The sequence below is a fragment of the Bos indicus x Bos taurus genome, chromosome 4 (assembly GCF_003369695.1).
Source record: "Bos indicus x Bos taurus breed Angus x Brahman F1 hybrid chromosome 4, Bos_hybrid_MaternalHap_v2.0, whole genome shotgun sequence".
NCBI lineage: Eukaryota > Metazoa > Chordata > Mammalia > Artiodactyla > Bovidae > Bos > Bos indicus x Bos taurus.
In genome coordinates this window covers 22,608,689-22,624,285 of record NC_040079.1, presented here as the reverse complement: position 1 = coordinate 22,624,285, position 15,597 = coordinate 22,608,689, and the positions used below count along the sequence as shown (strand labels likewise).

Genomic DNA, 15,597 nt, shown 5'->3' with positions numbered 1-15,597 from the left:
TATATGGAATGAAAGGAAATGAAGTATTTTAGCCTTTGCAAAGGCCCCAAGTGCCAAGAAACAACCTTTGTTAATAAAGTCATAAAGCTAGCTAAGTAGTATTGGGTTTTACTTGAATTAATAAAAGAATAATGTGGACATTCTTTTTTCCTTATTATGACCAACTACCCTCCTCAGCAGGTCATAAGTTAGTGTCACTTGTAACAGCTAATAGTTAATATAATTATTAGCATTAATAGTAATAACAGTAACAGCTACCATTGCTCAAGTGCTTACTATGTACCAGGCACTGTGATAAATGGGTTTCTCAGGAGAGTCTCAATTAATCATAATTTAATTCAGATTATATCAGATTTGGGCAGCAAGAGTAGTGGTTAATACTTCTGAGTCCTTACTAAGTGCTAGCCAAGGCATAAAGCTATTTTCAAGGATTATCTCATTTACTCATTCATATAAAAATCTTATGGGTGTGGGTACTATTTTTCATGCTCTTTTACACATGAAAAAAAAGTTGAGGCACTGACTCCTTCAGTTCAGTTCAGTCGCTCAGTTGTGTCCAACTCTTTGTGACCCCATAAATCGCAGCACACCAGGCCTCCCTGTCCATCACCAACTCCCAGAGTTCACCCAAACTCATGTGCATCGAGTTGGTGATGCCATCCAGCCATCTCATCCTCTGTCGTCCCCTTCTCCTCCTGCCCCCAGTTCCTCCCAGCATCAGGGTCTTTTCCAATGAGTCAGCTCTTCACATGAGGTGGCCTAAGTATTGGAGTTTCAGCCTCAGCATCAGTCCTTCCAATGAACACCCAGGACTGGTCTCCTTTAGGATGGACTGGTTGGATCTCCTTGCAGTCCAAGGGACTCTCAAGAGTCTTCTCCAACACCACAGTTCAAAAGTATCAATTTTTCGGCGCTCAGCTTTCTTCACAGTCCAACTCTCACATCCATACATGACCACTGGAAAAACCATAGCCTTGACTAGACGGACCTTTGTTGGCAAATGTCTCTGCTTTTCAGTATGCTATCTAGGTTGGTCATAACTTTGCTTCCAAGGAGTAAGCGTGTTTTAATTTCATGGCTTAGACACATACAATTTAGTAAAGAAGACCGACAAGTAAATACTTGGTGATAGTACCATGAGTGCATGGTATTGGTGGAGGCCATGAAGGGACTCCCAATCAAAATCAGCTCTTAAGCTTCTCAGGAGACAACTTACACCATCCTGGGAGCGAAGCCAGCCCTTCCCCTGAATTAACAGTGCTGTGGGAAACAAAGCCTACCAAACACTACTGGTATGGTGTGGTTCATTCTCATGGTCAATGACTTTCTCTGCTCAGCCCTAGTCAGAGGGGATTATTGAACAACATACATGGTAAAGAAAAAGCTCATTGGAAACTGAAGTCTATCAAAATTACACATGATCTAAATGCAGTGTGGTATCCTGGAACAGGAAAAGATTATTAGTGGAAAATTTTTGTGAGATTCAAATGAAGTGTGTAGTTCAATATCATACCCATGTTAATTTATTAGATGCAACAAAATGTTCTGCAATTATGTAAGACATTAACATTAGGGAGGGTTTGGGGTGAAAGGTATACAGCAGCTCTTTGTACCGTTTTGTATCTTTTCTATAAACTTGATTCCAAAATTCAGTTTTTTTTTAAAAAATTTAAAACTTGACACATAAGAGGTTAAGTTCTTTAAGTTAAGTTACATAAGGTCACATAACTAGCAAGTGGTAGAAACAGGATTTAAATCTTGGCTAACCTATGTTCTTGTGAGGATTAATAGATATTTAAAAGATCATATCTGAGCATGTAAAATGAGTACAGAAATACATCCCAATGTTGTGAATTCCTACTTTTTAAATATTTGGAAGTCCAGTATCCTCTATTGATTCACTTTTGAGATTTGTTTTCTATCAGGTATTCATAGAGTTCTTAATCATTAAGGAAGGTTTCAACAGTTCATTTATCTTGGAGTCTTGAGGAGAGCAGATTTCCTGTGCCCAGACTGTAGTAAAATCCACTCTGTTTATTGAATTTGTTCTTTAAAAACAAACAAAAAAAAAACAGTTTTATTCACAGGTTGTTTGCAGTAGGAGTTAAAATGCTTTAGTCTGCAAGTAACATAGGACCCCAAGTGAATAGGTTAACTTGTAAGAAGGTTATTACCTCACACGTAAGTGTGACTGTAGAGGATTCCTCAATTCACCAATACAGTGTCATCAAGGACTCGGTCCTTTCCTTTTCTCTTTGCATTCAGTCCCACTCCAGTAAAAATGGTGGTGTCAAGGAAACTGTGTGATTCATCCCACAAATCTTTTTCTTTTTAAATTAATAGGCTTAATTTTTTATAGCCATTTTAGATTTGCAGAAAAATTGATTTCCCTTATGTACAGAGATTTTCCTTATGTTCCTCTGCTCCACAGTTTCTCCTCTGATTAACATCTTGCTTAGGCATGGCACATTAGTTACACTGAGGAACCAACATTGATACATCATTATTAAAGTTCTTTGTTTATATTAGCATTCACTCTCTGTGTTATATAGTTGCACTGGTTTGGAGAAATATATGATGTCATGTGTCTACCATTATCGTATCTAACAGAGTAACTTCACTGTCCTAAATATCCTGTTTTTCACTTACTCATTCCTCCTCCTTTTCCTTACTGCCGAACCCCTAGAAATGAATGATCTTTTTTTGTTTTTAAACTGTCTCTGTAGTTTGCTCTTTCTAGAAGGTCTTAAAGACAATACCCAGTCTTTTCAGAGTGGCTTCTTTCACATGTAACGTTCATCCGTGTCTTTTTGTGGCATATTTTGTGTTGCTAAATAATACTAGTTTTGTGACCGTACCACAGTTTTCCCTTTCAGTCATTGAGAGACATCTTGGTTGCTTCCAGCTTCTGGCAGTCATGGATAAAGTTGTGATACAGATTCATGTGCAGGGTTTAGTGTCAGTGTCCGTATTTGACTCATTTAGGTAAACGCCCTGGAGCGTGATTGCTGGATCACATGGTAGGACTGTGTTTTAACTTTTTAAGACGCCATGGAACTGCCTTCTGAAATGGCTTTAGCATTTCAAATCCTTTTTAATTCATGAGTAGTGGTTAGTCATCCATTTGTTCATGTTTTCTGCCAGGGGCAAAGCCCCTCTGCAAGCCCATTCCTGAACCAGTCACTGGCAAGGGGAAGGAAACCATGGTGACTGTCTTTAAAGCAGTCAGAGTTTATCTTTGGTAAGAGGTCTCCAGCTGGAGAGGGGGCCCCTTCCCCTGAGCTTCCTGCTGAGGGAAGAGGGATGGAGGACACAGATGCCCAGATAAAATTAAGGCTGTGCCAGCAAGCAAGATATCATGGGAGAAAGGTGGTTGATGGAGGCAGCTAAGACTGCCTCAGGTGCTGCCTAAGGCCTACTGTGGCTGCTGCTGCTGCTAAATCACTTCAGTTGTGTCCGACTCTGTGTGACCCCACAGACAGCAGCCCACCAGGCTCCCCCGTCCCTGGGATTCTCCAGGCAAGAACACTGGAGTGGGTTGCCATTTCCTTCTCCAATGCATGAAAGTGAAAAGTGAAAGTAAAGTCGCCCAGTCGTGTCCGACCCTTAGTGATCCCATGGACTGCAACCTACCAGGCTCCTCCGTCCATGGGATTTTCCAGGCGAGAGTACTGGAGTGGGCTGCCATTGCCTTCTCCTGTTAGGCCTTTTCTTTCCTCCCTCCCCTGCCTTCCTTCCTCCAACCCTCCTCATCCTCCTCTTCCCTCCTGAAGCTCAGCTGACCATTTTCACTCTATGCATATTGCCAAAAGCAAGTTTCAGGGTGTTTAGATTTCATACTGTCACCCCTCACCCCTAACTGTGAACATCAGACCACATAAGCATTTTTAGACACTTAACCAATCTTGAAATTGTGGTTTTGGAAAACATAAGTTATTGGAAGTGAGTAAATGAACTTAAATCATTACACGTTTGTTATTATTGCATAATAATAGAATGAAGGGAAGGAGCCAAAGCAAAAACAATACCCAGTTGTGGATGTGACTGGTGATAGAAGCAAGGTCCGATGCTGTAAAGGGTAATGTTGCATAGGAACCTGGAATGTCAGGTCCATGAATCAAGGCAAATTGGAAGTGGTCAAACAGGAAATGGCAAGAGTGAACGTCGACATTTTAGGAATCAGCAAACTAAAACGGACTGGGATGGGTGAATTTAACTTGGATGACCATGGTATCTATACTGTGGGCAGGAATCCCTTAGAAGAAATGGAATAGCCATCATGGTCAACAAAATAGTCTAAAATGCAGTACTTGGATGCAATCCCAAAAATTACAGATCTCTGTTCGTTTCCAAGGCAAACCATTCAATATCACAGTAATCCAAGTCTGTGCCCCAACCAGTAATGCTGAAGAAGCTGAAGTTGAACGGTTCTATGAAGACCTACAAGACCTTTTAGAACTAACACCCAAAAAAGATGTCCTTTTCATTCATTATAGGGGACTGGAATGCAATAGTAGGAAGTCAAGAAATACCTGGAGTAACAGGCAAATTTGGCCTTGGAATACGGAATGAAGCAGGGCAAAGACTAATAGAGTTTTGCCAAGAGGACGCACTTATCATAACAAACACCCTCTTCCAACAACACAAGAGAAGACTCTACACATGGACATCACCAGATGGTCAGCACCGAAATCAGATTGATTATATTCTTTGTAGCCAAAGATGGAGAAGCTCTATACAGTCAGCAAAAACAAGACTGGGAGCTGACTGTGGCTCAGACCATGAACTTTTTATTGCCAAATTCAGACTTAAATTGAAGAAAGTAGGGAAAACCACTAGACCATTCAGGTATGACCTAAATCAAATCCCTTATGATTATACAGTGGAAGTGAGAAATAGATTCAAGGGCCTAGATTTGATAGACAGAGTGCCTGATGAGCTATGGATGGAGGTACATGACATTGTACAGGAGACAGGGATCAAGACCATCCCCAAGGAAAAGAAATGCAAAAAAGCAAAATGGCTGTCTGAGGAGGCCTTACAAATAGCTGTGAAAAGAAGAGACGCAAAAAGCAAAGGAGAAAAGGAAAGATATAAGCATCTGAATGCAGAGTTCCAAAGAATAGCAAGGAGAGATAAGAAAGCCTTTCTCAGTGATCAATGCAAAGAAATAGAGGAAAACAACAGAATGGGAAAGACTACAGATCTCTTCAAGAAAATTAATGATACAAAGGAAACATTTCATGCAAAGATGGGCTCAATAAAAGACAGAAATGGTATGGACCTAACAGAAGCAAAAGATATTAAGAAGAGGTGGCAAGAATACACAGAAGATGTGCACCAAAAAGATCTTCACGACCCAGATAATCATGATGGTGTGATCACTGACCTAGAGCCAGGCATCCTGGAATGTGAAGTCAAGTGGGCCTTAGAAAGCATCACTATGAACAAAGCTAGTGGAGGTGATAGAATTCCAGTGAGCTATTTGAAATCCTGAAAGATGATGCTGTGAAAGTGCTGCACTCAATATGCCAGCAAATTTGGAAAACTCAGCAGTGGCCACAGGACTGGAAAAGGTCAGTTTTCATTCCAATCCCAAAGAAAGGCAATGCCAAGAATGCTCAAACTACCACACAATTGCACTCATCTCACACGCTAGTAAAGTAATCCTCAACATTCTCCAAGCCAGGCTTCAGCAATATGTGAACTGTGAACTTCCTGATGTTCAAGCTGGTTTTAGCAAAGGCAGAGGAACCAGAGATCAAATTGCCAACATCTGATACGGCTTCTGCTGCTAAGTCACTTCAGTCATGTCTAACTCTGTGTGACCCCGAAGACGGCAGCCAGCAGGCTCCCCCATCCCTGGGATTCTCCAGGCAAGAACACTGGAGTGGGTTGCCATTTCCTTCTCCAATGCATGAAAGTGAAAAGTGAAAGTGAAGTTGCTCAGTTGTGTCTGACCCTCAGTGACCCATGGACTGCAGCCCACCAGGCTCCTCCGTCCATGGGATTTTCCAGGCAGGAGTACTGGAGTGGGGTGCCATTGCCTCCTCTGGCCAACATCCGCTAGATCATGCAAAAAGGAAGAGAATTCCAAAAAAACATCTATTTCTGCTTTATTGACTATGCCAAAGCCTTTGACTGTGTGGATCACAATAAACTGTGGAAAATTCTGAAAGAGATGGGCATACCAGACCACCTGACCTGCCTCTTGAGAAACCTGTATGCAGGTCAGGAAGCAATAGTTAGAACTGGACATGGAACAGACTGGTTCCAAATAGGAAAAGGAGTATGTCAAGGCTATCTATTGCCACTCTGCTTATTTAACTTATATGCAGAATACATCATGAGAAATGCTGGGCTGGAAGAAACACAAGCTGGAATCAAAATTGCCGGGAGAAATATCAATCACGTCAGATATGCAGATGACACCACCCTTATGGCAGAAAGTGAAGAGGAACTAAAAAGCCTCTTGATGAAAGTGAAGGAGGAGACTGAAAAAGTTGGCTTAAAGCTCAACATTCAGAAAACTAAGATCATGGCATCTGGTCCCATCAGTTCATGGGAAATAGATGGGGAAACAGTGGGAACAGTGTCAGACTTTATTTTTCTGGGCTCCAAAATCACTGCAGATGGTGATTGCAGACATGAAATTAAAAGACACTTACTCTTTGGAAGGAAAGTTATGACCAACCTAGATAGCATATTAAAAAACAGAGATATTACTTTGCCAACAAAGGTCCGTCTAGTCAAGGCTGTGGTTTTTCCTGTGGTCATGTATGGATGTAAGAGTTGGACTGTGAAAAAAGCTGAGCACTGAAGTATTGATGCTTTTGAACTGTGGTGTTGGAGAAGACTCTTGAGAGTCCCTTAGACTGCAAGGAGGTCCAAGCAGTCCACTCTGAAGGAGGTCAGTCCTGGTTGTTCTTTGGAAGTACTGATGCTAAAGCTGAAACTCCAATACTTTGGCCACCTCATGCGAAGAGTTGACTCATTAGAAGAGACCCTGATGCTGGGAGGGATTGAGGGCAGGAGGAGAAGGGGACGACCAAGGATGAGATGGCTGGATGGCATCACCGACTCGATGGACGTGAGTCTGAGTGAACTCCGGGAGTTGGTGATGGACAGGGAGGCCTGGCATGCCGCAATTCATGGACTCACAAAGAGTGGGACACGCCTGAGCAACTGAACTGAACTGAAAACTCATCACTCACACAGAATTAGGCCATTCTTACAGATCTTCCTGTTTCTTGTTTTGGTTCCACCATTAATGAGTCGTGTGAGTCAGGGCTGTTCTCCTGTCTCAATGGCCCCTCATGCCTTTGGCTGTAAAATTAGGTGAGACTGGCTAATCCTTCTTGCCTCTTTTACTGTAAAATTGTATCAATCTGTGGCTTGTTGCAAACACAAAAAGGATTCCCAAGTAGTAAAAATACATCAGGTCATAAAGGATTCAGATTCTGGCAAGTCCTCTGTTCTTATCACATCCATGAGGAACTTTATTGCTGTCTTTAACTGCCCCTGCTGCTGCTGCTGCCAAGTTGCTTCAGTCGTGTCCGACTCTGTGCGACCCCATAGATGGCAGCCCACCAGGCTCCCCCGTCCCTGGGATTCTCCAGGCAAGAACACTGGAGTGGGTTGCCATTTCCTTCTCCAGTGCATGAAAGTAAAAAGTGAAAGTGAAGTCACTCAGTCATGTCTGACTCTTATCGACCCCATGGACTGCAGCCCACCAGGCTCCTCTGTCCATGGGATTTTCCAGGCAGGAGTACTGGAGTGGGGTGCCATTGCCTTCTCCGTTAATTGCCCCTAGCCAAGGTTAATTGGGTGTATTTAAGTCTTCTCTTATGGTATTCCGTGTGCCTTTGTAGTGTTTGCCCGAGTATTTTTTTCCCCTTTGCCGTTTCTGATCAGTAGCTGTCAGTGTGCTTTTTGGAGGTCAGTGGTTTCTTGTCAGCTCTTGACTGGCAGGTGGCACTTTTGAAGTACCGCGCCCTTTGTCTTCCCTCTGGCTATTCGTGCCCTCTCAGTTCTTGGCAGGGTGCAGAGAAAGGATCAAGTGACTCAAGTGTTTCCCTCACACTGACATTCATCTTGGTATTCATCTTCCTTGTCAAAGAATGGATAAAGAAGGCATAATTAAGAAAATATTGAGGCTCCTTTGTTGTGACCAGAAACCTGTCCCATCATCACTGATGCTTTTTCACTGTTTTTACCCCTGAGTGGCTATAATTCTTAGAAGGATTTCTCCTGTCAGCCTGTTATCCTGGCTTTGAATGCCTCAGGTTTGAAATGGGATTTCTTAGCACATCGAAGAATTTACTGTTTGATATAATCATAATTTTTCCTGTTTGTTGTTGTCCCGTATCTGCAAGTTATTCTTTGTTATTTTTTTAAGAATGAGTGAGTGAATGAACAATGCCTTTACCTTTTCTTTTTAGTTAAAGAAATTGGTGCCTTTTTATTTATTTATTGTTGTCTGTGCCCTGTGGCATTCGGGATCTTAGTTCCCTGACCAGGGATCGCGTCCAGACCTCCTGCATTGGGAGCCCAGAGTCTTAGCCACTGGACCACCAGGGAAGTCCCACTGCAAGTTACTTTGAAGACTATGATTTGTTTCTGTTTTTATTCACTTTCTTGTCATTTTAGCTTTTAAAGACATGTTCTAGATCACGAACCTATCCACCATGTTTCTAGTCTCTGAAACCATTCCTGGGGAGATATGAACAGACATTGTGTAGCTTGGTATTTTTCAAAGTATTTTATGTGGCAGGTGGCAGGTAAGAATTCTGACAACTGTTTAGAAGGTATATGGCTTTTGAGGGCTGTTACGGAGAGACTGCAGATGTCTTGTTTCTCTGGTGTAGCTATTTAACATCATTTCAAAGAGCCCACCGTGCTCATCCTGTCACTAGTTGGAAGGGCAAGAGTTCAGCTCCGAGGAGCCAGTATTTCTGTGGTGGCAGCTGGCAGCCACTGAAGGCTTTTGGGTTGCATAGGAGGAAAGTCAGAATGACTTTATGAGATGCTTGTGTGGATTGTGTGTAGGGATCTTGGTGAGGGATCTGAAGACAATAGAAAGTTGCAAGAGATTAAGTTGTATCAGTTGAAATCAAGAATGAGCAGAAGATCCAAATTCTGTCTTGGAAGAGCATTTCGCCAGGAATACCATTCACAAATCACGATCCATGGCAGCCTGCCCTGGATCAGGACATTTTGGTCATGGAGTACTAGTGAGCATCCCATGGATGGAGTAGGTTACTTTGGGGATATACGTAGCTGGACACCACCTATTTGGTTACTCCCTCACTGTGTGTTTTTTGCTGCGTTTCATTGCAGGTTCGAATCCTCCTCCCATGCCATCAGCATGAGTGCCTACTTGAGAGAACAGAGAAGGGAGCTGTACAGTCGGAGCGGAGAACTTCAAGGTGGGTAACTGACCCTCCCTGGAAAAAGTCATTTTCTGGAGGAAGATCTGAAGTGTTCATAGCATGTGAATTTGAGGTCTGCATTCATAGGATTCTTTCACAATAGCAAAGATTTAAAGACTTGGTAATCTGTTTCTTCTATCATTTCCCAGCTTCTGCCGCCAAGCAGCTAAAACTGTTACTATAGCTGCAGGATTTATAGACCTGCCACCATTCAAGTGGGAGCTCAAAGTGCAAAGAAAAGGAGGGCAGTTCCCTCTTGCTTAAAGATGACGGACATGATTCCAGTCACCGTCTAGAGGAACGCCCATCTTCTGTGGCTGCCATGGTTATTTTAATTATTGTTTTCGATACTTTCTGGAGTATCACAGGAATGCTTGAGATTTGGAAAAGGGAAGAAGGATGCCTTTATTTATTTATTTATTTTTCATATTTATATCTGTTCTAAATTTTATTTGTTTTCATAATTATATTCTAGACCTCACAAAGGGTATTAATACAAGGCAGAAAAATCAATTATTTGTTATTAATAGTTACCTTGAGTTTTTTTTTTTTGTTTGTTTATTTATTTTTTAACTTCTTTTTTTTCTTAATTTTATTTTATTTTTAAACTTTACATAATTGTATTAGTTTTGCCAAATATCAAAATGAATCCGCCACAGGTATACATGTGTTCCCCATCCTGAACCCTCCTCCCTCCTCCCTGCCCATACCATCCCTCTGGGTCGTCCCAGTGCACTAGCCCCAAGCATCCAGTATCGTGCATCGAACCTGGACGGGCAACTCATTTCTTACATGATATTTTACATGTTTCCATGTCATTCTCCCAAATCTTCCCACCCTCTCCCTTTAAATAGTGTGTGCTGACATAGCTTTGATACACAGGATATTTGATACTTAGGTGTGGTTACCAAATAGTTGAAATCTGAAGAAGAAAATACTTAAGAAAATAAATGAGTAAATTTAATTAAATAAAAAAAATCACGCCAATAACATTTTTTCCCCCTGTGATCAAAAGGATGCTAATCATGGGAAATGTGATCAGTCAAGGAAGGTTCGTGAGGCCTGCTAAATGCAACACACACAAGCACTGAAAGGGATGGAAGTTGTCTGGTACAAATAAGATAAGAGCCTGAAGATCCAGTTGTGAAAGTAAGGGAGGAATATCAATATCAGGGAATCTGCCTTGCAGTGCAGAAGACGCAGGTTTGATCCCTAGTTGGGGAGTTAAGATGCCCCATGGTGCGCCAACAGCAAACAAAGAAACCCCTCCAGAAACCAAGCAATATCAGACAGTCAGTGGTCAACAGCTAAGCAGATGTTAGGCATAAATTGCTAAGTTTGTTGAAGGAAGGGAATGATTCTTTAGATTTAATTTCTAGAATTAAAAACCTAGAAATATGTTTCAGGATATAAGGAAAAGGACATTAGCTTACCAGCATCTTACTTAGTTCTAAAGTATTGCTATATGTTCTAGAAAACATGAAGGGTGTGTCTTGGAGTCTTGAAGTGGAGGAGTATGGAGAATAGTTAGATTTGGAATAAGTGAAGGAGTAACCCGATGTGTGGTCAGACAAGGAGTGAAGGAGGAGGCGATCCAGACCTCTGCAGGCAGAGACCTCCTAGCAATGTAGGATGGACTGCAAAGCTTGGGAGGCAATGGTAGTTTTGGAACACACATTCTTGTAGGACTGATTATAATTGAACTGCCAGGTAGGGGATGTAGCAAGTCATCTAGGTTTAGAGAGATCTTCTGTATCTCCACCTTTCATCACAGAGTTCATTTGTGAATTCAGAGTTGGCCTAAGGAATAGGTTAAATTTACCCATATAATTCCTTTCCACCTGGCTTCTAGTATATGATCTCTGGGTTGGGAAGATCTCCTAGAGAGGAGAATGGCAACCTGCTTTGGTATTCTTGCCTGGAACATCCCATGGATAGAGGAGCCTGGGGGGCCACAGTGCTTGAGGTTGCAGAGTCAGACATGACTGAGTACACATAAGTATGCACTAGATTCTTCTTTTTGGTTAGATAGTAAGCACAGTGAGTAAGCAGTCTGCTCTAGCCATGTGGAAGGATTTTCTCTGCCCTCCTCCCCATTCGTGGTCCATGATCTCTTGAGAGACAGTAATAGCCGATCAATGAAGAGTAGAGGATTCTGGGCCCATATTGCCCACATTTCAAACCTAGCTCCTGATTTCCTAGCTTCAGAAGCTCTATGCCTCTGTTTATCTCCAAATGGGGATAAAAATAACCCCATGAGGTTGTTATGAAAGTTAGGTGAGTTAAGCTGTGAACAGTGTTAAGAAAAGTGCCTGGCATATAGTAACTCTAATGCCTTCCTCCTCAAATGTTGTTATTACTAGTTCTGTCACTGTAGAGTTTTCATATACATTCTGTTTGTCTCCTCATTGGGCTAAATGCTACTTACCTTTCCTACTTAAATTTGTCATTTACCCTGCTGGTCCCTCCTCTCCCTAACTTACTTCCTGCCCACCACCCAAAAAACCATACACACGCCCTCTTTCTACCTCTCTCTGAGCTCATTCCCCCTGCTGTGTGCTCACATATTTAATGTTCCCTTTCTGATCACTTTCTGCACTGTAGTGTGGCTTAATGCTCACTGTTTGAGTCTGTCACTGAAGTATAAGCTCTGGGAAGGAAATGCTTCTTTATTTCCTGTGCTTTGCACAGTGCCCGGTATAGTAAATGTTTGATAAAGACTGACTAGCTCACTGACAGGAGGAATATGGATGGCAGAGGTCTAAAGTAGGATGGACAGCTTACCACTAAGAAGTTAGGAGTCCCGAAGGAGATGGGACCACTGACAGCCATTATCAGCTTCCTCGGTTTCCATTAGCTTTTAGTTTAGGTGGAAGTAGAGACTATACATAGATACGTTTTTGTCCTTTGCAATTATACATGGCTTTATTAAGTACAAATATTGCCCTTGAGCTGTCTGACCTATGACAGCATTGCTGTGTATAATTGAAAAACACTAAAATCCAGTTAAATTACAGAGGACTTTTATTCTGTGAGGATGGTTAATTGGAGAATCATCATAATCTTGACTAGGAACTTCCCCTCTTTCAAAAAGTTAATTGAAATATGGAACTTTCAAGCAACAGTCTATTGTACTTACCTGTATTGAGCAAAACAGGAGCATTTATCTCTGGTTACAGGTAGAGACTAGCTAGCTAGACCATGTTCACAATAGTCATTAAAAAATAATTGAACTGAACTGATACATCACATGCTTGGTGAGAGACTATATCACATGACCAATTATTATACAAGTTTGATAGTGTTTCATTGAGCAGTCAGAGTTTCTCTGAAGAGTGCTTTTAATATTTCAGGGAAAAAAGTTGTGTGTGGGGGGGTCATACCTATTTTCCATTAAAAACAGTCATTCTTGCTCAGTTATTCTGTTAATCTGACTGGTCCAAGGACCACAGTGAGATCCACATTTCAGCTTACCCTGAAAAGGTGTAGCTGAATAGTTCAGTCACATCACGAGAGACTGGCAGGAGATTTTCGTCACTTCTCTTAGCACCACGTAGCTGCAGTGGTTTGGTTCATGAGGTCAGCTCTTCCTTCTGTTGTAGGAGCATGGTAAAAGACCATCAAAGTAACATTAAAAAGCTCAAATCTGACAAAAAGTTTAGTTCTTGCCAACACTTCCAATTCATCATGCAATTAAAAATGTTACCCAACCTAACAACCCACAAGGGGGAAGAAAAGAATAAAAAAATGAGATTTCTTTGGTACCATCAACCTATCTCAATTGGCTCTAACTGTCAGGGTACAGATGGTTCATTATATAGTCTGCTTTTGGCAATTGGGCTGAGGAGGTGGGGGTGCGATTTCCAAGTGTGCAGGGTAACAGGTGGAAATCAAACTTGTGTATGTGTCTCCGTTAATCACAGACGTCCTGTTGTTCTGAGCCTCTTCACTGGTTCATTGTTCCACTTAGGCAGCCATGTGGTAGCTTAGAAAGATACTCATTTTAATGAATGTTTAGCTTGAATATAGCATCTCAGGTTTAGTGCGTGATTCTTCAGGAGAATAAGATAACTGATGAACACATTATCTCATGAGGGTTAAAAAAAAGTCAAAATACTCACTGCAGCCCATGACCAAAATAAGCTCTGTGGTTAATCAGTCCCCTGTGCCTCGGTCCTCTCATTTGAAAAATAGAGCTGTTATCATTTCTGACTCTTTTAGGGGGATATTGTGACTGGTAAATTAGATATTAAAACTCTGGAAAAATTAGAATAGCTATAATTGATTGAAATTAAAATGGTGTTTAAAACAATTGATTGTTGCAGACTGAAGGGAGCTGCGCCCCCACACCCCCATCCCTCATTTTCACCTCCCCTGCATTCCCGTTGTTTCTCTGGGTCGGCTCTCCTCAAGGTCACCAGTGACCTCCATCTTGGCAGATTTTGTGTTTGCTTTTCTGCGTTCCTCTCACTGCCTCTCTCAGCAGCTGTTTTCCGTTTCTCTCTCTCGTGTTCTCTCTGAGTCTTCTCAAGGGCTCCTCCGTGGAGTGTCTCCCGGTTTGGTCCGGGAATCTCTCCCGTGCTCCCTGTGTGGCCTTTCCCCAGATGAGCTCAGCCAAAACCAAGCTTTGCCTGCGGCCTCAATACAGCTGACTTCCAAGTCTGTGTGTCCTGCCCAAATCTCATCATTGTTTTCCGATCCCTACCAGCATCCTGTCTCCCCTTCTCGCATCCTATCATTCTTGATCTCAGCAGGTTTTTATTTTCCTCATGATAGATTAAAAAATATATATACATCTTCTTAACACATTATTGACTGGCGATTTTTTGCAGAAGCTACTAATGCCTGTGGTTGGCGATTTGTTCTGTGTGAATTTTGAAACACTCCGGTCAATAATATTTGGGTAACAAAAGATGTATTAGTACTCCTCTGGTCAGTCAGTGGTTAACTTGTTAATTTTCTACACTTCCCTCAGAATGCAAGCGTTGGTAGTGTGTTCCACGGCCCGGGACAGCGCTTGACTGGAATCAGGCACTTAGAAAATACATGATGGAGGAGGAGGCCTCTATCCTCAAATCTTAGATGTAGGTTCAAGCTTACTTATTTGAGAAACCCGCACAGAGTCGGACACAACTGAAGCGACTTAGCAGCAGCAGCAGCAGCAGCAGCAGTGGGGGGTTTTAATAAACAGACTTGTAGTTCTGTGATTTGTCTGTGTTCATTTTTAAAGATGTTAGAACTCACGAGTGGGTAGAGTACATTAACAGGTTGAAATGTATGCTCAGTTTGATTCCAGTTTCTTCTGTGTCCTGGGGCTACTTAGTGCTTCTATTTGTTCTCAGTTATATCACCTTTAAGAGTATTAGTTTTATTCCCATTAGTTTAATGAGTAGCATTTCTATGGCCCTGACATTGAAATAGTCTGTAAAGCTCCAACCACTTGAGAATTGACTTCTCTAAGAGGATTTGCTTTACATAGTAAATACAGAAGTACTGGCATCAGGGAAAAGTGGGCTCTTACACTGACCTGACCTGAATTTTCTGAGTTTTTCTCTCTAATGGGTTGTTGCTAACTGGGGTTGTGAATACTTAATAATGTTGTATGTAATTAATCTGCTTGGAGGCGCCTTGCCTTAAGGTAAGGCAATATTTGAAATAGATTAACCATGAGTTGATTATCCTTTTCACAGAGAATTTATAATAAGTCTCCTAAGTAGCAAGCTCTTCTATAATGGAACATTTAAAGCAAGATTTCACTTATGCATACATTTTCAGGGACATTTTGGCTGAAGTGAGGCACAGTGATTTTATACTCATACCACTCTTTTGTTCCACAGCCTTAAATACAAGAACTTGTAAAGCTTTATATTCTAAAATCTGATAAGAAAATTCTTTGTAGTCTTTAAAATTTTGCTTAATGACTTTGTTAATAACTCAGTAACAATATGCAGGTGACATGGGTTAAAAAAAAAAGTACTTTTTTTGGTTAAAATTGCATATAATTATTTCAAAATAACCTTAATCTGTTAGAGTTAGCTCTTCTGTTTTAAGTTCTAAAATAGTATATGAAAATTGATTCCCCCTCCTTTGGGGTATTTAATACTTTTTAAAAAGACAGATCATAACTTACTTATAGGTAAGATTTGTCTCATAATGAAATTATAAT

The 15,597-nt window shown here is 41.4% G+C and overlaps 1 protein-coding gene across 1 annotated transcript in view; it reads left to right on the top strand.

The window, feature by feature from the left end:
- The window catches only part of EXOC4 (exocyst complex component 4), an 805,586-nt gene that overhangs the window by 223,664 nt on the left and 566,325 nt on the right, over positions 1-15,597 (top strand). Inside the window, exon 9 of the mRNA XM_027538961.1 lies at positions 9,340-9,428. Within this exon, the coding sequence (XP_027394762.1) occupies positions 9,340-9,428 (89 nt within the window). The remainder of the gene's footprint in view (positions 1-9,339; positions 9,429-15,597) is intronic.